Below are 24,649 nucleotides of genomic sequence, written 5' to 3' on the forward strand. Positions count from 1 at the left end.
AAATATAATGTTTCCTTGTTTGATATTTAAATGATCTCATGTCACTTTTGTCCTCTTTCACTGTAGCAGCAGCTGCTAGAGTGCGATAAGTGCCGTAACAGCTATCACCCGGAGTGCCTGGGTCCCAACCACCCTACCAGACCCACCAAAAAGAAGAGAGTCTGGGTACGAATACACACGATGCTTCCTTTAGACATCCTCTTCACCTTCGCACCTTAATACATATACTGTCACCGTTGCACTGCTACCTGACCAAACGTTAGTATTATACACATACATTTTCCTCTAGCCTGTCCTTTTGTTCACACATTCTTCGAAGCCTCTCACAGTGGTGTCATTTCCATTCATGGGACCCTCTCGCAGGCAACGCCTATGAAAACATTTTACCACTCTCACAGCGTCACTTTCACACCACAACTGCTTGCAAGTTTCTGCCATATAGTCACCAACTTTTTTGTTGTTTTCAGGTTTGCACCAAGTGTGTGCGCTGTAAGAGTTGTGGAGCCACTAAACCTGGGAAGTCCTGGGATGCCCAGTGGTCACATGACTTCTCCATGTGTCATGACTGTGCCAAACTCTTTGCTAAAGGTGAGTGACAAGCATGTGGGGCCCAAAATAATGCTCACTGTTAAGGAGTGATTGTATATATACATCACCAGTGTAGAACTGCAACAATTTAGATGATTGAATAATCCTTTTAGTCATTTTTAAAATGAAAAAAATTGCTAGTTTCAACTTCTCAAATGTGTGATATACATGATAGGAAACTGAATATCTTTGGGTTTTGGATTGTTGGTCAAAGCAAGACATTTGAAGACATCATCTTTGGCTCTAAGAAAGTATAATGGGCATTTTTCCCTAGTTTCTGAGATTAAATAGACAAAATGATTCTTCAATTAATTGATCAAATAATCATCAGATGAATCAATAATGGAAATAATAATTGCAGCCCTATACCGGTATTTTCTCTGAGATTAAAGCAGAAGGATTTCCTCAGTGACCTGTATTTTGTAGACTTATACTTAAAAATTTTCATCAGCAACTTGAGCCGTGAAGTTGACAACCATTTGAAGGGCAACATTTGAATCAAAGCGATCTTGTGCTAAGTGGTATAAATGTTTCTCACCTTACATGTTATCCTCTCTCTCTCAGGGAACTTCTGCCCACTGTGTGATAAGTGCTATGATGATGATGACTATGACAGCAAGATGATGCAATGTGGCCGTTGCAACCATTGGGTTCATGCCAAGTGTGAAAATCTGACAGGTCAGTAGGCCTCAAAAGAAAATTGTATTGAAATACAAATTTAATGAAAGATCCTCACAAGTAGATTTGAGTATTTAGCAGCACTTGTTGCACTTCATTTGTCTCGTCAGTCGTCAGTGTCTGTGCAGCTGACTGACAGGCTGTCATTTTGAAGAGCCGTTGAATGACGATAAACCTAATAATGACCTGTCATCTGTCTCTGTCCCTCAGATGAAATGTACGAGCTGCTGTCAAAGCTGCCAGAGAGCGTTGCCTACACATGCACCAAATGTACGGAACGCCATCCAGCCGAGTGGCGAACAGCGCTGGAGAGGGAGCTTCAGGGCTGCATTCGTCACATCCTTACTGCACTGCTCAACTCACGCACATCCACACACCTGTTACGCTACAGACAGGTTAGATAACACACATCCTTCTGTAACTCTGATGCAGCTGCTTTTGAGGAGTTTCCAAAACCAAACAAACACTTCTACATGGCATTTGCTATTTTAGTTGCTGTCATTCTACGCCAGTGTTTGTATAGTCAAAACATACATTATGATGCTGCTCCACAGATTAATGCAAATACTGAGTAAACACTGATGGATGCAATCAGATTAAGTTAGAGTTTAATGAACATAATAGTAAGAACTCTACTGAGGGTGTAACTCTCTTTGGGGCAGGCGGTGAAACCTCCAGAGCTGAACCCAGAGACAGAGGAGAGTCTTCCATCCCGTCGCTCCCCTGAGGGCCCGGATCCTCCAGTCTTGACTGAAGTCACCCCCACACCTCCCAGTGACTCTCCTCCAGACCTGGAGTCTGTCGAGAAAAAGATGGATCAAGGTCGCTACAAATCAGTGGTAAGTATGTGTTTTCTTTTGAGCTGCATCTCTTCTGTTCATTATATCACAGGCAAAGCAATTAGTGTTGTACAACAACAGCTGTGAAGCATTTGTTGTAGAAGATTATCATATTGTATGTGTTCTCATGTTTTGAAGCCATGTTTAGGCCTGTGTGGTGTCTCTTATATCAATCTATATAAAGCAAGTAATCTCTGTCTGTCTGTCTGTATGTTTGTCCTTCGCATATCTTGAGAGTCATTCATCTGATCTACTTCACGGTTGGCGGGTGCATTGCTGGAAACACAAGGGAGTGCAGTGTCGAATTTGGTGCAATTTGGACACGCGACACGTTAAATATTAATAAACTTGAAATAAACAAGCGGTCAGGGGACTGCTCCGCTCTGCAGCAGCAGGGCGGGGCTTCTGGGCTCTGTGCCTGGATGTTATGATCAGAGCTGTACAATCCCTGCCATGAGAGAGAGGAGGGGATGTCATCTCTCTTCATTTGATAACGTTAAACTTAGGCTTTGATGTGGGTTTCCCGACTCATTTCAAAAAAGACAAGAAAAAGAGAAAGGGCGAGCAAGCTGAGAGCACAAGCGGGCAACAGAGAGACAGTGGTGGAAAGCTTTCTCTGAGAGAGAGAAAGCCCGTGAATGACAGAAATACATTATTTTCTGATTGTTTCATGGCGGTTACGTTCTAAAGCACAACTAAACTACCAAACACTCAACAGGTGATTTACTGAGGAGACAGATGCTCTTTTGGTGCAATTTGGACACATTTAATATTAATAAGCTTTGAATAAACAAGCAAACAGCGAGCCGCTCAGCTCCGTGTCTAAGTGCAGCAGAGGATTTCTGATATAAACACCGTCACATCACAGCAGGGTGGGGCTTCTGGGCTCTGACTCGACTTCACACTTGGTGGATGTACTGCTGAGGACCCAAGGAAGTGCAGTGCTGAGTGTGAAGTTGCTTGGACACGCAACACGTTTAATATTAATTAACTTTAAATAAACAAGCGAACAGCGAGCCACTCAGCTCTGTGTCTGAGTGCAGCGGGGGCTGTTTGATATAAACATCGTCACATCACAGTGGCGCGGGGCTTCTGGGCTCTAACTTGCTGAGTGGGACAAAGGCATGCGAGGGAAGAACGAGCATACACAGGAGAAAAAAAGAGGCGGAGGCAGTAAAACTAGCCAATAGGAGTAAACTGCTTCTATGGTTCAACCTCGCTGGTGAAGTTTCTGTCTGGATTAAAACCATTTAATTTATTAAGTCCGTATCATTTTAATTTATTCGATTGTCATTTGATACATATATATGCAGTTGCTTCTACGGTTCAACGTTTTGAACGAGCACTGCTCTAGTAATGGTAAATTAACAGACATTAACAGTCATTTAATAATGACATTTCCACCAGTGTCCCTCAATAGTTCACTGTTTTCATGAGTGTCAGATGCTTTTAGGAAGAGAAGACATTGGCAGTTATAGGAAACACTGAGGAAGACGGTGAGGAGCAAAAAAAGGGCAGAGTGACACTTTATTTCCATAGTTTGCTGCCAGCAGACAGGGGGAAAGAAAGTATGAGAAGGCGGGCACTGTGTCATACTCTGTGTTCATCATTTTTCTGTCAGCTGGAGTTCAGTGACGACATCGCGCGAATCATTCAGACGGCCATCAACGGTGATGGCGGCCAGCCCGAGAGCAGGAAAGCCAACAGCATGGTCAAGTCTTTCTTCATCCGGGTAAGAACTGCACATCAACTCTGGATATATATTATATTCTCACAGCACCAGTGAATACTTGTGCATACTTGCAGATTCCACTATGACAGGAATGCAGGTTTTGGGTCATTTCAGACAACTTGACCATTGTGTTTTCTTACACGTGTCATGTTTCTAAAAATTCTTGATGTTCTATTTGGAGCAGGTATGGGATAAATAGCTACATCAAAGTATAGCACCATCAAGCTAGCCCCATTCTGCTGAGCACTAACCATAATCTCGCTCCAAATGAAAGTCTGTGCAGGCACTTTCTGTATCAGTAAGTTAATATGTGACCTTGATCGAGTGTTTTCTGTTTCAGCAAATGGACCGAATCTTCCCATGGTTCAAAGTGAAAGAGTCCAGGTTTTGGGAAAGACAAAAAGTCGCTGCCAAGTGAGTCTCTAACACATCGTAGTCTTTGTACTGAATACAAAGAGTTCAGTGTACAGTTTCCATCTGTACTGAGTAACTCATTGCAATTATTTAAGCCATCCTTTATCTTTAAGAGTTGATTCTAGATTATTTTTACAATCTTAGGATGTAATTATTTGAAAGATTTTTTAAAAATTAATTTGATTTATTTACTTGCTGTAGCAGGTTTGTTTTGTGCGGTAAAAAATCAGGCAGAAGTACAATCTCAGAAACAATCTCAAATTAGTTTGAACAAAGTCTTTGAAAGTTTTTTTTTTCTAAGCAAGTAGGCTTTTATTAATGAACACAATATCTGATTAGTGTAACACAAACAGCAGATGGAAATTTTTGGTTTGTTCATCAAACTTGAATTTGAAACTGTAAAATCCCTACAGGCTGCAACTTAACTTTGCTTTCTTTTGTTTTTTACAATATATTTTTATTATTATTTTCCATTTCATCAAACTTTAGATACTATAAGCAATGCAGTCCACATTAAACAATATACACATTTTTAAGCAACACCCTCCAGTAGGCGGTGATCTCAGTCTTAAAAGCATTGTTAAGTGTGTGATGCAGCATTATTTTCTAAACTTGTAGTTGGAGTTATGTTTGCAATTACAGAGTGAAAAGTTTGGATTTAATACTCTTGTAATGTGAGCCCGGCCTAAAACCTTGGGAGAAGAACTGCAGTTTTCAAGAACTGTAGGTCTGTAATTATTGAAATGACGAGCAAGATGTGGTTTCTCTGGGAGAAACTGTACCATCATCTGTATAAAAGGAAAGCAGAGAACTAATATTTATAAAAATTTGTGGGCTGACTGTACCAACAACCTCTGAGATGTTTAGTGGAAATAACAGCCAAGGGGCAAGATCAGGACTTCACATGATAGTCAGTATCTTTTTGAGTAAACGAAATGGGATCAAAGCTGCTTTGAGGAGTAAAGTCAAACTAGTGAGACGAGTAGATCACCCCTCTCAGCTTTCTGATACAGTAGCAAAAGTTCTGAACTGTTGTTGAACTTGCTATGACTCAAAGGATTCTCAGATGAGTAAAATCTACAAAGCTGTGTGATGTTTAGTTTTGGGAATCAGAGCTAAAACATTTGCCCCTGACATCAGAGACAAAAAGGGACTCTTTAAACGACTTAACAGAAATGACTGACCTAGTAGAAGAGATCAATGAAATGGATTCCTCTCAACATACCTTATCTCAGGACAGTGACTGCGATTAAATGTCCCAGTCAAGACTTAAAGCTGCAGTAATGAAATTGATTCCACAGTTTCTCTGAATTAATGAGCCCATTAGACAGCTCAGCGGTGAATGTAGTGGGAAATAGATGGTTAGAGGCGAAGCGAAGATAAGATAGAATTCAAAATAACACTGATTAATATGATTATAAATATTTCTACTGAAAAGATTGTTAGTATCTGTATATTTGTGTGCATTCTTTATTGACTACAGAATATAGGATCAATAAAAATCAACCCCCATTAGCTGTAGTTGGTTCTCTTTGTCTAAGGCTGTGGGCAGTTTAATCAGTCACCTGAAAGTTATTTATGGAGGGCAGCAGATATTGATCAGTACATATTCTCACTCTCACAATGATTAATAATGAAATGATCATATTGAATAATTGATGCTCTTTACAGAGATGAGCTGCTTATTATTTGTCATTGTTAGTAGCTCAAAGCTCATAACCTCTTTTTTTGGGGCATGCGACTTGAATCTATATTTTGCAAATGAGTGGTATAGTTGTGCCACTTCGTTTGCTGGAATCCTTCATACATTCACACTTTCTCTCTCACTCATTCACTAACTCTCACAGTCATTTGCTCACATTCGCCAGCTATCAGCTTTCCCAAAGCATTTACTGTGCCTTGCCTCCAGGCATTGTGGGAGGCAAACCGTCACAGTGTCACATTTCACTTGTAGGCTCTTTGATACATATTTGTGGTCTAATTGTGGTTTGCTTGTCATTTCGGTCTTTTGCGTTATGTATCAGCACTCCTATCCAAGAAACAAATGATCCATCCAGTGGATCCTGTGGCCATCACTGGATGGATGCCTCTTAAACATATGCTTCAACTGTTTTTTTTAATATGAAACGTAATGTCACAACATGTCACACCAATTATCCAGCCTCGCTTGACTTGGCAAGACTTAAAGCTATGATGCAGGACTTTTACATATAAATGAAGGTCCATTACATTCAAGCCCTTGCCAAATGAGTTCACACAATGCTTAACAATGATTAAGCCTATAACTGCCGGATAAATCTCTCTGTATGTCACATTATACAGAGTTTTTAATCCTTCTGTCGGGTTTGACATTCCTGCGCTGGCTGCATGAATGCATGCAGACTTCTGCCAGCCGAGCAGCTAACTTCCGGTTAGCCCTCTGCTAACTTTAATGGGAATAAAATATGTGGCTCTTCTAGACTTTCCAAATGTTATTAGACTGAATGGATCAAATTCTGATAGTGAAATGAGTCATTTCATAGGGGTTGTGTGATGCTCAAAACAATTTTTCCACTTACAGCTGCAAGAGTAGCGACAGAGTAGGCTACGGCGGTGCCTATGACATAAGCATGTCGACAGTGTTTTTGTCATTACTCTCACTGCCAGAAGGGGGAGACAAATGTTCAGCACTGCAGGTTTAACTTGGCAAAGCCATTTCGATGTGACTATTTATTACTGCTGTCACTGCTCACTTGCTAATTTTCATACCTTCCAGGGGGAAAATCCTTAGATCCTTATAGCACTGCAGATCTCCTGTAAGATAGTGCTGATGGATTTAACACCCTTTTAAGTGGTTGCCAACATATGTAATTTATCTTCTATAAAAAGCAACACCTGTCACACAATCTTTTTTTTATTTTTTTTTTTATTGGTGCCTGCTTGTAGGGACATATGCTCACAGTTTGTTTATGGGTGATATTTCAGAATACATGACCTTACATAAAGATAGTGGCCTGTGGCATTTTCGAGATTTTATTTTTCAAATTGCATATCTTCTCATTAGAGGCTTTTAAATTTATTATAATAGAGTAGATGGTTCAGTGGCCTTTTTACTACACAATAAATAATGTCACAAAGGTGGAATATATCAAAATTTTACTTGCATTCATTTCACTCAACTTAAATATATAACTTATAAAAAATGTAACATAACTTTGGTTTAAAATCCCAAAGTCCCCCTTGTTGAGAGCAATGATCACTAAAGCAAGAATTGCATTTAACTGCCTCAGAAGCTGCCTTAGAAATCATAATACCATCAATTAATCTGAAGTTTTAAAGAGTGATGAATGTTGTTTTGATGTAACAACAATAACCACCACACAGAAATAACCCTGGATTGTGTTCTTAGAGTCTTTTTCATGTCCTTAGGCTTGTGGTTATTTTGAAGTTCTTTTGGATTGTCTTGATTGATGGCCTTTGGCAATAAAATAATCAATCCTTTTTGGATTTAGAAATTCATATGTAAGTTAGTCCTAGCAGTGACTGTCTGTTTGTGCTGTTGTTTCACAGCAGTGGTCTCCTTCCCAATGCTGTGCTGCCACCATCCCTGGACCATAACTATGCCCAATGGCAAGAGAGACAGGAGCTTTCCCGCGCTGAGCACCCCCACCTCATGAAAAAGATTATCCCAGCTCCCCGGCCCAAGACCCCCGGTGAACCGGATTCTCCAGCCTCCTCTCCTCCACTCCCTCCATCTCTACCCCCACCACCTCCACTTCTACCTGGTAAGGCAATCTGCAAAAATGTGTATACACACATTTGCACATCTTATCACTTAGTGGTTTTCTTCTTAATTCCACCATTGTTTGTTGTTTTCAGATCGTGAAGACAGCCCAGAGCTCCCTCCTCCACCAGGAGTTAGTGATTGCAGGCAATGTGTTCTGTGTCTGAAATATGGAGATGAGAACACTAATGTGAGTAACAAATCTGCTTGGACTCGCTTCAACACATAAAAGGTTGAGGCTGTCATTTGAAATGAGTCTGTATGTTTCAGGAGAGTGGCAGGTTGCTGTACATCGGTCAGAACGAGTGGACCCATGTGAACTGTGCCCTGTGGTCTGCTGAGGTGTTCGAGGACGACGATGGCTCTCTGAAAAATGTTCACATGGCTGTTCTCAGGGGAAAACAGCTGGTAAGAGAGCACACTTTGTCCCTCACAAGTTCCCACTCTATATTCAATTTATATTGATCGGACAGACACATGAAACCTGTGTCTATGTACTCCTCAGCGCTGCGAGAAGTGTCAAAAGCCAGGGGCCACAGTTGGCTGCTGCCTCACCTCTTGCACCAGTAACTACCACTTCATGTGCGCCCGTCAGTGCCACTGCGTCTTCCTGGAGGACAAGAAAGTCTATTGTCCAAAGCACAGGGATCTCATCAAGGGAGAGGTGAGGAAATCCTTTTTTACAATACATCAATCACATATTATACAGATCAAGCTACAATTCAGGAAGGAGACTCTTTCTTTTCAACTTACACATGTTTGTGTAATTTTTTTCCCCCAGGTCGTGTCTGAGTTTGAGGTGACTCGCAGGATCCTGGTGGACCTGGAGGGAATTAGTCTCAGGAGGAAGTGGTTGGCAGGACTGGAGCCTGAAAATGTCCACATGATGATAGGTAAGGTGACTGGTGGTAGATGAATGCCAGTCTATCTTGCTTTTTACTTGACTTGTTGTTGCAACGTCTCTTGAACGCTGATTTAAACATCTTCACCATCGTTGCAGGCTCCATGACCATTGATTGTTTGGGGATATTGACTGAACTCTCAGACTGCAAACGCAAACTCTTCCCTGTAGGATACCAGTAAGTATTTTTTTATATTTTCATTTATGTGAAAGTCTTTTACGATTTTAATTGCTACCATTACAACCTTGAATCTCTGCAATTAAAGGTACCCTGTTGAGTTTTTGATCTCTAGTAGCACTATGGAGCAGTTTTTTTATGAGGGGGTCCCCATTTTGTTTGTCTTATGCACAAAGGCACACATGCAGGTGACACAGTAAACATAGATTTAAATGATACAGGATTTAGAATAATTTAAAAATCAACTTTTCAAATGTTTTATGAGGAAGTGAGATGTTGGATACACACAATGCATTTTGATGAGTAAACATGACTTTTCTGTTTATAAGAAAACACTTCAGGGTATCTTTAAAATACATCTAACTGTCAGAGAAACTTGAAATGTCCAAGTCAGTTATGTTGAACTAAATAAATTCTCTCTCTCCAGGTGTTCCAGGGTGTACTGGAGTACTTTAGATGCTCGAAAGCGCTGTGTGTATACCTGTAGGATCCTAGTTTGTCACCCTCCAGTGGTAGAGTCTGACCTGAAGAGCATGATGGCTCCTGAGGAGAATCGAACGATAGCACACAGCCCACCTCCCATAGCAGGTAACCGAAGGGACTTTATATCATTTAGGTTTGCATCTGTTGCAGTACATTTATGCATCATGTTTGGTAATACAACATGTTTAACTAAAGTGAATGTTCTGTGTCACTTTCTCTTTCTTTATATAAAGACTTTCCTGATCCGTTTGAGTCTCCACGGCGCTCAGACACCCTTTCCCCTGCCAACACCCCCAAGCTCAGGGTTTACACCAGGAATCGGCACCCCAGCTACCCCCCTTGCCAGCGCTCACAAGGCCCCAGGCCCATGCCCTCCCCAGGTACAAACTTAAAGTCTTTAAAAGTTTATAATTTCTAAGATTCATATTTACATACATTCAATTTCCATTTTTTGCTTCTTTGTAGGAGGTTCCTCTCAGCCCCAAAGCCATGAGATTGTGACAGTAGGAGACTCCCTGCTGAACACTGGCATGCGGAATATTGACTCACGACGCCACAGCTCCCCTTCTCTCTCCCCTCCTACTCACCAGCTGCACAGACAGAGAGGGATGACGTCCCCACCTCAGATTTTGTCACGACCCCTTACCTCACCCCCGCCCCTCATCCCCTCGCCTGCCAGAGACCCTGAAAAAGCCAAACACCCCAGCAAAGACTCTGTCCAGAGGGACGATGAAAGAGGTAGACAGTTCTCTACAGACAGGAATAGATCACAACCATCCAGAGACCAAGGGTTGAGAGATGCAGACAAGGGGAGAGTGTCAAGTCGAGAGCAAGCCTCTAAGGATTCTGAGAGGAATAGATCATCCAGAGACCTTGGGCAAAAAGACTCAGACAAAGGCGAACTAGCAGCCAAAGAGCCAGAAAAGCGGAGACCGTTGAGTAAAGACTCAGGTCTGAAAGAATCTGAGAGGGGGAGACCTCTCAGTAGAGACCCCTTAAGAGATTCAGAAAAGGGGAGACAAGTGAACAGAGACTCTGAGAAGGGGAGACAGGCAAGCAGAGACTCAAGCAACAGAGAAACAGATAAGAGCAAATCATCCTCTAGAGATTCCAGCTATAAGGATATTGAAAAAGCTAGGCCACTCAGTAGAGATACGGGGCTAAGGGACTCTGAGAAGCATAGACAATATAGCAGGGAAGCAGGAAAAGACAGACCATCTAGCAGAGACTCTGACAAGGGGAGACCCTCGAGAGATTCCAGTTATAGAAGTACAGAGAGAAACAAAGACTCTGGCTCAGGGAAAGACAGCAACCCTGGCAGTCAGTCCAAACAGGCTTCAGGTGAGAGCAAGAACCCCAGACTGGCACCTGCAGGCTCAGGCCAGTCCTCCCCTCCTGTGGGCACTGCTGTCCTTACAAGTCAGCAGAGAGGTAGCAGCACCAAGCAGACTGACAAGCAAGGGAAACATGGAAGCAAAGACCAGGACGTTTCTGCAACCCTCAGTTCGTTGCCTCGTCACCGGTCCACCCCCACCTCTAACATTATCCAGTCTAAGGACAAGCCCAACTCAGGGAAGGAGAGCAGTAGTGGCACTGGAAACTTAATGCCATCTTCACTCCATAAGGACTCAGTTGTTGGGAAATCCGGCTCCCCGCAGCCTTCGTTTCAGAAGACCAATGCACGGAAATCAAATGATTACTCATCAGGTCCGGCCACAGCAGCAGCCATGAAGCCTATTTGGCCGTCAAGGACACCAGCAGAAGATGACGTTGTCAAACGAGGCTCCATGCACCTTGCGTCCCCAGCTGCAGCCTCAGCTGCCAAAGACAAACACCCCAAAGTTAAGACAGCAGGCAGCAGAGAGGTGTCCAAAGACCGAGAAAGGGAGAAAGGTCTCCAAAATAGCAACAGCAGCAACAAAATTCCACTCCTCAACAATAATACTAAAGCTACCGGCAGCTCCAACACACATGCTACGAATCCCACCTCTCACAACAACAGCAATAGCAAAGCTCAGATGCTTGGAAACAGCACCAAAGCCCATGGGAAGGCTCAGGGGGAGAAGCTTGAGAACCAGGGAGGAGACAGGTCATCTTCAAAGAGCAGAGAAAATTTCTCCTGTCCCGAGAGAAAGAACAGCTCCAGTGTGGACAACTTGCAGCATCTGCAGCAGGCGGGTTTACCACCAGAGAAAGGAGTGAAGACGTCTTCTCAGTCTCACACCAAACCAACAACTAACCAGCTGCAGCTGTCCTCAAGAGAGAAAAAGAGATCTGTTAAGCCCCCCACTGTAACTCCACTGAAGACCGATATTAAGACTGACCCTAATGGGACCAGCACTGTTGGTGGTATTTCTTCTTCCTGTCCCACAACCACTACTTCCACTGTCTCTCCTGCCGGCCAGGGGACCCGTCGTTCAGCCCGCTCCGCTCTCTTTTCCTCACCCTCTGCCAGTAGCAGTGACAGCTCTGAATCTGACACCCAGACGCAGACGGAGGAGGACGATTTGCACAAAGACCACCCGCGCAGCGAACTCCGCGACCACCGCAGCCTCCTCACTCGAGGCACTGAAGATGAGGCTGATGGCCCAGAAGATGACCATGACAGAGGTATGGATGACAAACATCACGAGGATGACAGCGATGGGTCAGGGTCAGCCAAGCGGCGCTATCCCCGACGCAGTGCCCGTGCACGCTCAAACATGTTTTTTGGACTCACACCCTTCTATGGTGTCCGCTCATACGGCGAGGAGGACCTCCCCTTCTATGGCAGTGGGGATGGAGCTGGAGCCGTGGTTAAGAGGAGGACTGGTGGTCGCAAGAAGTCAGCTGAGGGGCAGGTGGATGGAGCAGATGATATGAGCACCTCCTCTTCTTCCGGGGACAGCGGAGAGGATGAGGATAGCGGAATGAAACAGAGGGGTAAAGACCCTTACTACTACAACTTCTCACGAACAATAATTAACCCAGGTGAGGGCCTGCCATCCATAGAAGGGATAGACCAGTGTCTGGGACGGGGCTCCCAGCTCCAACGCTTTCTTAAAGATGAGGAGCAGCAACAACAGAGGGCACAAGGAAAAGCTGAAGAAGACATGCTGAGCGCTTTGTAAGTACACACAATAGTTTTTAATTGATTATTTTTCCATGCTCTCTAATAACAACCTAATGTATTGTCTTTGCTGTGTTTAATAGGACCTTGGGCAAGCAGCGTATTGGCCAGCTCGATGGCGTTGATGATGGGTCAGAGAGCGACACAAGCATCTGCACCACCAGCACCACAACCACTACAGCCACCTCCTCTTCCACCCCACATAAGAGCACTCCTAAGAGAAGGGGCAGAGAAAGGCACACAGAGAAACTGGAGTCCCATGACTCGAGCAAGGAGGCTGACAACAGTGGCGGAGCAGCAGGAGCAGTAAGCAGTAACACAAGAGAAGGCAGAAAGAACCAGAAAGAAAACTGTCTTCCTTTAGGAGGCGGGGTCAAGTCCCAGCCACAAAGTCAGGGTCAGGATCCCCTCGAAGCTCAGCTGTCCCTCAGCACAGACCTGCTTAAATCAGACTCCGACAACAACAACAGTGATGATTGCGGTAACATTTTGCCATCAGACATCATGGAGTTTGTCCTGAACACACCTTCCATGTCAATGCAGGCTCTTGGTCAACAGCCTGAGCCTTCTTCTTCTGAGCTGCTGCTGGATGAGGGTTATGTCGGGGTGGATGTCAACCGGCGCAAAGACATTCTGTTTGATGACTTTTCCCAGCAACTGCCCAGTGCAGAGAGTGGAGGGGTTGTGGAGAGTAGTGTGAATAGCTCCATATCTGTAGAAGAGCCATATCTTCCTCTGGAGCTGCCCTCTGACCTCTCTGTGCTGACCACACGCAGCCCTACTGTCAGTACCAGTCAGAACCATAGTGCTGGGAGCCTCATCTCGGATACCTCAGACCGCACCATGCTGGGCTTGACCTCTGACCCAGAGACAATCAGTGCTGAAAAGAGTGGGGACAAGAAAAGAGCAGGGCCAGGTGTGTCACCATCAGAGAATCAACATGATGTTACAAATCTGGGAAACAGGGATACACAAGTCACTGAAGGTCACATGACTCCTGAGCAGTTTATTCCCAGCCCTGCTATTGGCCAGGTGGTAGAACCGCCAGGTAACCAGGATGTTCCCAGGAATTCTGGTACTCCTGGTTTGCCAAGTTCTCCCTCTCTGCCTCTTCAGGGTCAGAAGTACCTTCCAGCACCAACTGCAGCTACAGGCAGCCCTAGTCCAGTCCCTGGTCCAGGACCATCCCAGGCTCAGGTTTCCAGCCCAGCAGTCATCAAACCAGGCCCTGACAAACTCATCCTGGTCAACCAGCAGTTCCAGCCCCTCTATGTCCTTCAGACTGTCCCTAATGGAGTCACCCAAAAAATTAGCGCTGCAGGAGTGATGGACACCAGCTCCCAAGCAGTGCTCAGCTCCATGACACTCACCACAGGGTTAAATCCTGGTCTCACCTCGGCCCAGCCAATATTTCCCGCTGGCGGCAAAGTCCTTGGCACGATGCCCCACTCCTCCCAGATTCACACATTTAGAGGAGCCACACAGACCGGCTTCCAGGCAGGAATCCCAAGCACCACCTCAGGGCTTCTCATTGGGTTGCCACACGACCAGCCCCAGATTCTGGTGTCAGAGGCCGGTCGACCGCACGAGTTGGGTCCCAGTGTTGCCATAGTGTCCAGTCCCTCCTCTCTCACTTCTTCCCCGACTGTACTCGCCTCTGCTCACGGCAAGAAAAGGCCTATATCTCGTCTTCTGCCCAGAAAAAACAAAAAGTTGGCCCGCTCACGCAGCCAGCCCACTCTGGCCCCGTCGGATGTTGCCCCTCCTAACATGACCCTAATCAACCTGTCTTCCCCTCAGATTACTGCTAGCATCCCTGGCCAGCCTGGTGGCTTGGTTGAGTTAAGCACCCTCTCCTCTTCCCAGCGTAAGGTCCCCAATATTATCAAGAGACCCAAACCAAGTGGGGTTATGTATTTGGATCCCACTACTCTCCTTCAGCCGAGGATCCCTGCTACAGCACAGTCTGGTATCCTGGGTCACGATACTTCTACTCACCTCCTACCTTGTACAGTCTCTGGTCTCAACCCCAGTCAGTCAGTGTTAAATGTTGTGTCTGTGCCCCCTAGTGGTGCTGCTGGCCTTCTTGCACCAGGATCAGTCTCCCTCTCTACCCCTGTCCTCAACTCTACTGAGATCACAGGGCCAATTAGCAACCTCCTGTTTAAGGCAAGCCCGCATGGGTTGGGCCTATCCGATCAGCCGATGGTCCTTCAGTCAGCAGGGGCAGCTCCTCTGATGTCACAACTTAGCTCCTCTGTTCAGACATCCATAGCCAGCAGCATCTGTGTCCTGCCCACCCAACAGACCATCAGCATGGCTGTCAACCAGCAGGGAGACACAGAAGGCAGTAATATCCACTTACAACACCAGTCACAGCCTTTTAACAGAGCCCAGACTGTGGACTGTACAAGCACCACTGTTACTTTAGCCCCAGCCACACCTTTAAGCCCTGCCAAGGGGCGTGTTGTTGGCGTTTTCACCCAAACACAGACCTCTGCACACTCCCAGAGCAGCAGAACAACTCCCATTTCCAGATCCTCAGAACAAAGGCCACTTAACTCGTCCTCATCAGTTGCACATTCAGGAGCAGAAAAAGGCAAACAGAAAGCCAAGAGGAGTAGGCAAAGTACGGACATGATCAGCGGGAAGAAGCTCAAGGCCTCTCAGGCAGAGGAGCATCACAATAACCCTGCAGGACGACTCTCCTCTAACCCAAGGTGAGACAGTTATTATTTTGGCAGCTTGAGATGCATTTATATTATGCTGGATTTATTTTTATTGACATGAATAAATGGGAAAACTGCACTGACTTTGTCAAGTGAAATAGCTCACCTTGACTGAATCTATACCTACCAATTGTTCACTAAAATGTAAGTAGCATACAATATATAGTCATTTTGATCTTCTTTGTAAGCAGTTCTAAAGAGCTGAGTTCCCCTGAACCCATGGACACAGGCAAGCCCACGGACAAGGCAACCAACAAAAGGTGTGGCGTCATTTCATCCTTGTTACCCATTTTCATACTGACTATACTGAATTGAGTTCTAATGCTTGCTTCAAATCTTTTCAAGTGTGCTTGGTAAAAAGAAGACTTCTGAAGGTCCTGTTTTACCGGGGAAAGTCTTGGGGAAAGACAAAGCATCCGCAGCTGGGGGAGCAGGTTCTCTTCCAGTGGCTTCGCCACCCGAGCAGGACGGCAACAGCAGGGACACGGGGATGGATAGCAAACCCAAGAAAGGCATCATCTTTGAAATCCGCAGCGAGGATGGCTTCCACATCCGCTGTGAGAGTATTGAAGGTGCGAGAAACAACCTACATAACTACCTACACCCTGAAATTTTAACACCAAATACTGTAAATGTCAGACTTCCTGGCTGAATTAAATGTGAAACTGAGTATTCACTTTGGCAGAACTAGTAAATTAATGTAATGGGGTGCTCTGGTGGCCTAACGGTTAAGGCACTCACATGCCTCTCTCTCTTCCCACGTCTCCTGTCTCACTATACAGACTCTCACATAAAGGCAAAATGCCAAAAAATAATCTATATATAATATGAATTCAATGTAATTAAAACATGTAACATGGTGTAACCAAAATGTTACATGCATGCAAAATACTTTACTTTTTTGTAAAGGTTGTAATATATATATATATATAATTATTATTATTATTAGAACCAATTGATGCTGTGAAACATTGAACCATACACTTCATGAGCCTTCCTGTCCTGACTGCCTGTCTTTCTACAGAGGCTTGGAAATCCCTGACTGATAAGGTGCAAGAAGCTCGTTCCAACGCCCGACTCAAAGAGCTCTCTTTTGAAGGTGAGGCACTACTCTGACTACATGGGGAAAAAAGTTTTAAAAAGGAAAAAATGTTGTTGTTGTAAAAATATATATTTGGACGACTCTTTTGACTCATTGTTGATGTGTTTCTTCACTTCTTTCAGGCGTGAACGGACTGAGGATGCTGGGAGTTGTCCACGAGGCGGTGGTCTTCCTGTTGGAGCAGCTGTACGGCTCCAGACACTGTCGGAGCTACCGCTTCCGCTTCCACAAACCAGAGGAGACCGATGAACCTCCCATCAACCCCCACGGCTCGGCTCGTGCAGAGATCCACCACAGGTTAGGATGGGACCCACATACACATACGCAGATATTGGTTTGAGTTGTAATTGTAGCTTTAATATTCCTTATTTGAATATTGGTTTTAATTGCAATCATCACCATGAGTATTCTGAATCATTATGTTCATAGGTATATAAAGTAATCATCTTGTGTTTGTTTCTGACTGCTATCTTTTCCACTTGTCTGTCCTCCAGGAGGTCTGTATTTGACATGTTCAATTTCTTGGCATCAAAACACCGCCAGCCTCCTGAGTACAGGCCACAGGAAGATGATGATGAAGAAGGACAGCTCAGGACTGCCAGGTAAAATACATTCTTTTATATCTTAACACTCATTTTTGATAATCATCATTAACAGTTCTGAAATCCATCAAGATGGTTTCATTTGAGGTTACAGAGAAATTATTCATATCGTCAATATAAAATGTCTTTTTCATGTTGTGGTTGCAGGCGTGCCTCCATGGAGCTCCCACTCGCTGTTAGATTCAAACAGCTCAAGGCCACCTCAAAGGAAACCGTCGGAGTCTACAGGTTAGATCTGTGGCGCTTTATCTGTTAATCAGTTATAAATCATCAGGCTGCACATGAAGCAGATGATTGTAGCATGCAGGTAGCAATTACCTTGCTCGTTTTAATGTTGAGAAGAACAATTAACAATTTAAATTAATTTCATTCCTATTCATCACAACAATGTATTGTTTCTCAAAATTAACTGTAAAGTGTAAGCTTGACAACTTAAAGGCAACCGTTTTCATTTATTGTTATAGCAAAGTTTTGATGAACTAGAAGGTATAAAAAAAAGGTTTAAAATTATACATATGTCTATAAACAGAGACTTAAATGACATTACTGTGATTTACAGATCTCCCATTCATGGTCGAGGACTATTCTGCAAGAAAACCATTGATGCAGGGGAGATGGTCATTGAATATTCTGGAAATGTTATCCGCTCTGTGCTCACTGACAAACGGGAGAAATATTATGATGGAAAGGTGAGAATGAGAAAGACCTCTGAGTCTGGAGAATTGACTGTTAATTAATTTGACTAAAAAGCTTTGGAAGGATCAATCATGTAACTTGTGTCTTTATTTTCCTCAAAGGGGATTGGCTGTTACATGTTTCGCATTGACGACTACGAGGTGGTGGATGCCACGGTGCACGGCAACGCTGCCCGCTTCATCAACCACTCCTGTGAGCCCAACTGCTACTCGCGGGTCATCACCGTGGATGGCCAGAAGCACATCGTCATCTTCGCCTCTCGCCGCATCTACTGTGGAGAGGAGCTCACGTACGACTACAAGTTCCCCATCGAGGACGCCAGCAACAAGCTGCCCTGCAACTGTGGTGCGAAGAAGTGTCGCAAGTTCCTCAACTGATACCAGTATCTAAACGATTTAAAGAGGACTGCCTCCCCTGCAGGGGGTTTCCGTGGCACCGGCTTTATGCCACTTTTCCGTGTGTCCGGTCCACGTAGGGCCACAGCTGCCACCAGTGCACGAGCTCTGTGAGCGTTTCTGCTGCCGGTGTCGGCAGAGCGCAGCAGAGACAACAGTTGTGTGTCGTACTGTGTGTGCAGGAAAGGCCATATTGGAGGAGGGGCCATTTGTAGAAATTGAAACATATTGTGCCTCCTTTTGTCTCATTTACATTTCGGTATGGCAAGTTTCACCTTCAGTGGGTGAAGATATGAAATGATAAGAGCCTTTGCAGCATTGCAATCTTTACATTTGGATTATAAACAGTTACCCCTTCATCATTTTTGACATTGGCCCGTCCTCCTTAATTTTCTAAAAAGATGTGTCATTTCTTTGAAGATGTTATGGTCCACTAATGCTGAGATGTAAACATAGAAGGAAAAAAAAATCAAAGAACTTGGTTCCATTTTACACCAAAGTGCAATTTGTTAAAGGGACTTGGAACAGTAATTTTAATTAGAAACTTGTTAGATTTTTTTTTTTTTTTTTAAATCTCAGTGTCAGCTGTTATTGATGCACATCTCCCTGTCTGAATGTGCCCTGATGCCTTCAGAGCCGTGGCGATTTACTGGAACCTTCCCCTAACCGGGCTTTTTTTTCTATAAGCCCGGAGGTGTGTACATTCGACACTGTAAATAGGAGCTGTTTGTATGTGTATAGCAGCCTGATGAGAGCTGTACAGGTGGAAACAGTCGGCGGAGCAGTAGCCACAGAAAGGAAGAGAAATGATGGACGTAAAAAAAGAGACAAGGGGTGTAGAAATGTAGATTTGTTTAAAAGACAAAAAGGTTATTTTTGGTGGTTCATGATAAGGGTGATATCTGACGGTTGATACCATCCATTGTACTTAAACTGACTTCTGTAGTCTGACAGCTTGGTAGCTATGTAGACATGTTATTGATGGGATTAAGCCTCTGGCCTTGAGAGAGCGAGGCAGCTAGAGATTCTGGTGGACTGACAGCCAAGGGACTGGAGTACTCTACTGATGTGCTTTAAGTAGACATATTTATAATTGATTTTTGGAGCCTTGATCCAGAGCACGCCATGGATCTCACAGAAAGTCGTGTTGCAGGTTTGTGCATGCTGTTCTTATTATCAAACTTGTTTTTGGTAATTATTAGCTCGGACTTTTGAGTCACGTTCCAAATTACAGCAGCAAAGACAACCAAACATCACGCCCTTGAATTGAATTTTCCACACAGCTTGTTTCCTTCTTGGCCTGTTGTGATAACCATTACTATGAAAATGTTTTTATTTGTATTAAGTCTTTTCAAGTCTTGTCTGTTATCTGTCTTTTTAATATGGACAGGGAAATATCATGCTTGCTTTTAAAAAACAAATGTAAATAATGTATATTTTTCTACAAAAAGACTTAAAAAGCACTCACTAGTGAATAGCACTTAATGATGGTATTTATATTTTTAAAAAAAATCGTATTTATTTTATTGCCATTTTTGTAGGAAATAGAGGTTTACAAAAACTAATGCTTGGTCTCTATGTTTTGTATTCCGCTGCCTTTTCAAAGTTGTTTTTGTCGTAATTTTTTTTTTCTTTTTTGATTTTTGTAGCCTGAATGTTTTCTTTGATTCCAAAGACTGACGCTGGTCTGTGGCTTGGTCCTGTTGGGTTCAGTCCACCAGTAGCTCTTTATCCCGGGACCGTTCGGTCAGAGCTGATGGGGTTTTTTTTGTTTTTTTGTTTTTTTTTTTGTCGCTCCAGTTCTAGCTGGCAGTGTGGCAGTCATGTGAACTATTATTATGCACTTGGGAGAGTTTAGATTGTTGATCCATAGCAGATATCTGCTCTCTCCAGCCTTATTGTCTCCACACCACATCACACAGAGAATCAAGTCCCGTAAAGACTGCTGCTACCAGACAGTCATATCAAAATAATTACTTTTTGTCACTAATCAACCGTGGGTCGACTGACTCGCAGCCAATTTGGCATCTACAAATCAGACAAAAGTCCCGTCAGTTCAAAGTATTGTTCCTCTTCAGACTTGGTCTATATAATAAAGAGGTGCCTTTATTTTAATGCTACCAACAGCATTTGTCATATCTCTGTTGAGCCAATCCGTTCATTTAACAAAACCACTTCGTCATGGTGACCACTGATCGGTGCGCGCCAGCATTTGGGAAATCACCTTCCCTTGTTTTATCCAGTCTCCTTGTGGTTTGCCTTAGTTGTAAAAGAGAACGCCTCTTCTCTCTCTCAAGCCTTCATGTCCTGGACCGAATATTTAATTAAACTCTTCAGACCGACTGGTTCCACAAAGTGACTGGAAACATTGTTTGTCCCTTTTTTAATTCACTGTTGTCCATCATTCATGCCGACTTCGTTATCACCTAAAGGCCGTTAGCGGTTACCCCCACTCTGCCCCTTTGTTGTTGTGAGCTGAAACAAAAACGTGATCCCACACATGGTTTGCACTTTAGCTGTGACACAGGCACTGAATAGACATAGGAAAACTCAGCTCTTTCTTCAGACAGACAATGCAAACTCCTATGCTGAAACCACAAGCACAGATAGTCACTGAGAGTTTGTGCGTTAGGCCCTGATAATAAAAACCGAGGTCAGTCAACCTGCGATCGGTCTTTATGACCCCTGAAAGTGGCGTTTGAGGCTCTAGCAAAGTGCACTTGACTCTTTTCTGCTACAAAGTGAAGGCAGGGACCATGCCAGCAGCCCTCTCCTTCCTTGTTGGTGCAGTGTGTATAACCTGGGCTTTCCTTTGAGTTCAGGTCTTAAAAGTCCAGCTACCTGACCCCGACTGACAGGCCAGCCTCGTGGTTGTGCTGCTGCACCTACATCGGGCTCGCTGGGTTCTGCTGCTAAGGTCAACAATGAATGTATATTCCTCCTCCACATCACCAGATTTGTGATGTTGATGCTTTGTCAGCTACGTTTGTTTTCAGTTCTCGTGTCAACAACCCGGGTAGATACGGACGATGCGTAGATGTGACCTCAAAGGCGGCAGCAGCAGTTTCATTTCAGCACTGGGATTAACACTGAAGAATGAACAGCAGTGGCATTTCTGTCTGTAGGACAACAGGTTCTTACTGGTTTAGCTCAACAGTTCACGCTAGCATCGGTGATGACATGTCTACCAATGCAAAGGGCTCTGTCTATGACTCTCGTTTCTCGAGATCCACTTCTGCATTTTCAGGGTCAGAGGGTTCAGTGAACAATAAGTCGTTTATTTCACTGTTTTTAACAGCATATATACAATAAGGAAATGGTCTCCGTTGTTTCTTTGGACTTCATTTTACCGCGCCACACCAGTGGCCCTTCTCCGTCATTATCTGTAATTATAGTATAAATACATAACAATATTATACGAAAACATGCATAGTAATTTCTTGTACTTTAGTATCTATACAATATATGGAATGGACAGACAAACTTAGTTACAGTAGCAAAACAGCAGATTTATAATGGTTAATAGCAATGTTTCAATGTACTCTATAATGGTTTTGTGTTACAGTACTATCAGATGAAACTAACGTGCATCATTCTTTTGTATATTGATATCCAGTACCAATTTTGCTGTGCCTGTGAATGTTCCTTCGCCAGCAAGGAACATTGCAGTTTTACTTTTTTTGTTTTTTCTGTTTTCTTTCTGGACAGGAACGGTTTTTATGTGATGAGAAATGTAACTGTGTTAATGTGGTTGTGAACTTCTTGAGGTCAGCCATTTTAATTTCTTTCCCTGGTTGTTGTAGTGAATGTTTTTATGTTTTTTCTTTGTACGTTTTAACAGGGACTTCTAGACGGCTTACTTGATGTGGTATAAATTAAGAGCTTGGTTTGTGGAGACTGACCAGGAGTTTTTAAAGATCCCGCCAAAATGTTGTTGTTCGTTTTGGAAACCTCTCATGTCTCCCTGACCACCTCTTCTCCTCTGAAGCTTTGGTTGTACTTATCATGTACTGTTTTTATAGAAAGTCATAATGCTGAGATAATGATGATGTTGAAAACATTTAATTTATTTATTTTGTGCAACATCCACCCTGAATTGTTATTTTACAAGTCACGGTTTCGGAGAGGTCGGGCGAGTACTTAACATGTATTTGTAATTTTCTAATTGTTTCTTGTGTATAGAAGTTTTCAGCCTAGGATGGGATGTGGTGTCACAGAGGGAGCGGGCGGTAGGACATGCAAAAAAAAAAGAGGGATCATGAACAGGCTTGTTTCTTATGCCTTGAATATACCTTTGTCTTATCAATATTCCTCCTGCTCTCTGTAATAACAAGTTCATGAGTTCAAACAGTCACATTTTCTCCCGTTTTAACAGTGTTCTCTCAATACACATCATCGAAATGAAGGAAAACCACCACAGTGAAAATAAACCACAAACTACTTGGTTGAATGTATAATTAGGAAACAAAGTTGTACATAAGTGTAAAAAGAAAAGTTTCTAATCATGTTTATTTTCTATGCACTTTTTTATTTAAGTGATAGTTTAAATAATAAACATGTCTCCTTTACTCTTTCTTGTCTCTTGACTGGTTCACTGCTCTCGAAGTCTAGCGGGCTACATTAGTGGTTGAAGAAAGGTCCATTTAGTAGCTGCTGTGGAGCTTTTATTCATATCACACGATCTTCATCAGCAGATGGAGTAGAAGTCCGTAAAGTGCTCAGAAAAAAACAAATACGAACATCTTCATTTTCATTGCAACTGGGAAAACTCACCGCCAGTGAAGATCATTTCATATCACTGAAAGCTCCACAACAGCTACTAAATAGACCTTGTGGTAAGATGGTGTTGCTAATTTCAAGGTCAATAATTTCTCCAAGTTTTCTGTTTTACTACAGATCACATATGCATGACACCACAGCTTGTTTCAAGGCATCCATTGATTCCTGCTGATTTTTTATACATTATGACAATCTGTTGGCATTTTGCATGAGTTGTTTTCCATCACATAAAGTTTGTAAGTTACATTATCACATAGTGGTAACACAGTGCAGACTCTTAAACCAACAATGAAACAAAATAAACACAGACCTGAAGTTTTCTGTGATGGTATAAATATGATGTTACAAGACTGCCTGTTTAGTTTAGTTTAGTTTGTCCTGCTGCTTCTTTATTGATTCTTACTCAGTTGGTGGATTGTCATATTATACAGAAATAAGTGGAAATTGTTGATTGCCTGTTAACAAACAAAAAAAATTATCACCTTCAAACTATCACCTTCATGCTATGAATATGTTTAGAAATAATGTGAAGTACATGTGCTTTAGGGCTGCAATTTATGATTATTTTCAATATTGAGCTCTCTTTAATTAATTGATTAATCATTTGGTCCAGAAAATTATGAAAAATGGCATCACAAGTTCCCAAAAACCTTCTTCAAATTACCTATTTTGGTTGACCAACAGTCAAAAGACAATTCAGTACTATACTACTAGACAAGCAAAAGCACAAAATCCCCTAATTTGAGAACCTGAAATCATTAAATTATTATTTGCCTGGAAAATGGCTTAAAATAATTAATAGATTAACAAGAGTTGCTCTTTATAGAGATATTTTGACACATCACAGGTGTAAATAAAATGACTGATGGCTTTTAGCTGCTTCAGTTTCAGGGTCCTGATATTGTCCACACTGTCACACTGTCATGACTTACTGAGACACTTTAACAGAACGGAGCCATCGTTAATGTTATTAGCAGCACCCTTGTTTTTCTTTCTATGACAAGTCAAACTGTCTGCTGTGAAAACGGCTTGTTAGAGGCTGTAATGTACTGCATGATGTCATGACATTCGTTCCGAAGCTTCTCCGCCAGTTTATTACTGCAAGTTTTTGTGTAACAATGGTATGACCTCAGATGAGAAGAACTTCATAATTACAGCCGTGCTGCTAGTCACCTCATTCACGTTAGCTTGATTCCCTTAATTATACTTTTTGTGGCGTTTTAAATTAGATGCCATTCAGTGAGTGTAATGAATGCAAATTCAAACTAACTACATTGCTCTGGTCAGAGCTTTTTTTTTCCCACCACAGAACATCTGTTCCATGCTGGAAGGTCAAAGGAAATAAGACACATCATCATGTAGCTTTTTTGTAAGCAGAACATCTGTCGCCACAGCGCTTCCAGCCCAAGGCGGACCTCACAAGTCTTTGTTTTACATTGAAATGTTTTCCTGTTTCAGTTCAACTCCAAACTGAACTGCTTTATTTACTCTAGCTTATCCAGTCACACTGATTCACCAGAACCCATGAGAAACGTACTCAAACTGCTGGTTTGCCAAGTGGTCCAAATTAACAGTGAATGCTGCAAGCAGCCTTTTATGGGTTTTAACAGGAAATTGGTGTAGCAGACCCAGAAAGTGCTGATTCTGGTGTTGCTAATCAG

General features: G+C 43.1%; 1 protein-coding gene across 2 annotated transcripts in view; it reads left to right on the forward strand.

The window, feature by feature from the left end:
• The window catches only part of kmt2a (lysine (K)-specific methyltransferase 2A), a 43,916-nt gene extending 21,177 nt beyond the window's left edge, over positions 1-22,739 (forward strand). Inside the window, exons 10-34 of one of the 2 annotated variants that reach the window (XM_042413315.1) lie at positions 67-165; positions 468-588; positions 1,153-1,266; positions 1,477-1,661; positions 1,929-2,105; positions 3,727-3,837; positions 4,178-4,251; positions 7,801-8,015; positions 8,110-8,204; positions 8,285-8,422; positions 8,520-8,678; positions 8,796-8,907; positions 9,015-9,093; positions 9,521-9,681; positions 9,810-9,956; positions 10,042-12,682; positions 12,769-15,405; positions 15,603-15,674; positions 15,760-15,986; positions 16,439-16,513; positions 16,639-16,813; positions 17,011-17,118; positions 17,266-17,346; positions 17,678-17,807; positions 17,916-22,739. In XM_042413315.1, coding sequence (XP_042269249.1) covers positions 67-165; positions 468-588; positions 1,153-1,266; positions 1,477-1,661; positions 1,929-2,105; positions 3,727-3,837; positions 4,178-4,251; positions 7,801-8,015; positions 8,110-8,204; positions 8,285-8,422; positions 8,520-8,678; positions 8,796-8,907; positions 9,015-9,093; positions 9,521-9,681; positions 9,810-9,956; positions 10,042-12,682; positions 12,769-15,405; positions 15,603-15,674; positions 15,760-15,986; positions 16,439-16,513; positions 16,639-16,813; positions 17,011-17,118; positions 17,266-17,346; positions 17,678-17,807; positions 17,916-18,191 — 8,409 coding nt within the window. In that variant the 3' untranslated portion in view covers positions 18,192-22,739. The remainder of the gene's footprint in view (positions 1-66; positions 166-467; positions 589-1,152; positions 1,267-1,476; positions 1,662-1,928; positions 2,106-3,726; positions 3,838-4,177; positions 4,252-7,800; positions 8,016-8,109; positions 8,205-8,284; positions 8,423-8,519; positions 8,679-8,795; positions 8,908-9,014; positions 9,094-9,520; positions 9,682-9,809; positions 9,957-10,041; positions 12,683-12,768; positions 15,406-15,602; positions 15,675-15,759; positions 15,987-16,438; positions 16,514-16,638; positions 16,814-17,010; positions 17,119-17,265; positions 17,347-17,677; positions 17,808-17,915) is intronic. The other variant, XM_042413316.1, reaches the window with a different exon arrangement.
• Positions 22,740-24,649: the final 1,910 nt, after the last annotated feature.

The sequence above is a fragment of the Thunnus maccoyii genome, chromosome 6 (assembly GCF_910596095.1).
Source record: "Thunnus maccoyii chromosome 6, fThuMac1.1, whole genome shotgun sequence".
Taxonomy (NCBI): Eukaryota; Metazoa; Chordata; class Actinopteri; order Scombriformes; family Scombridae; genus Thunnus; species Thunnus maccoyii.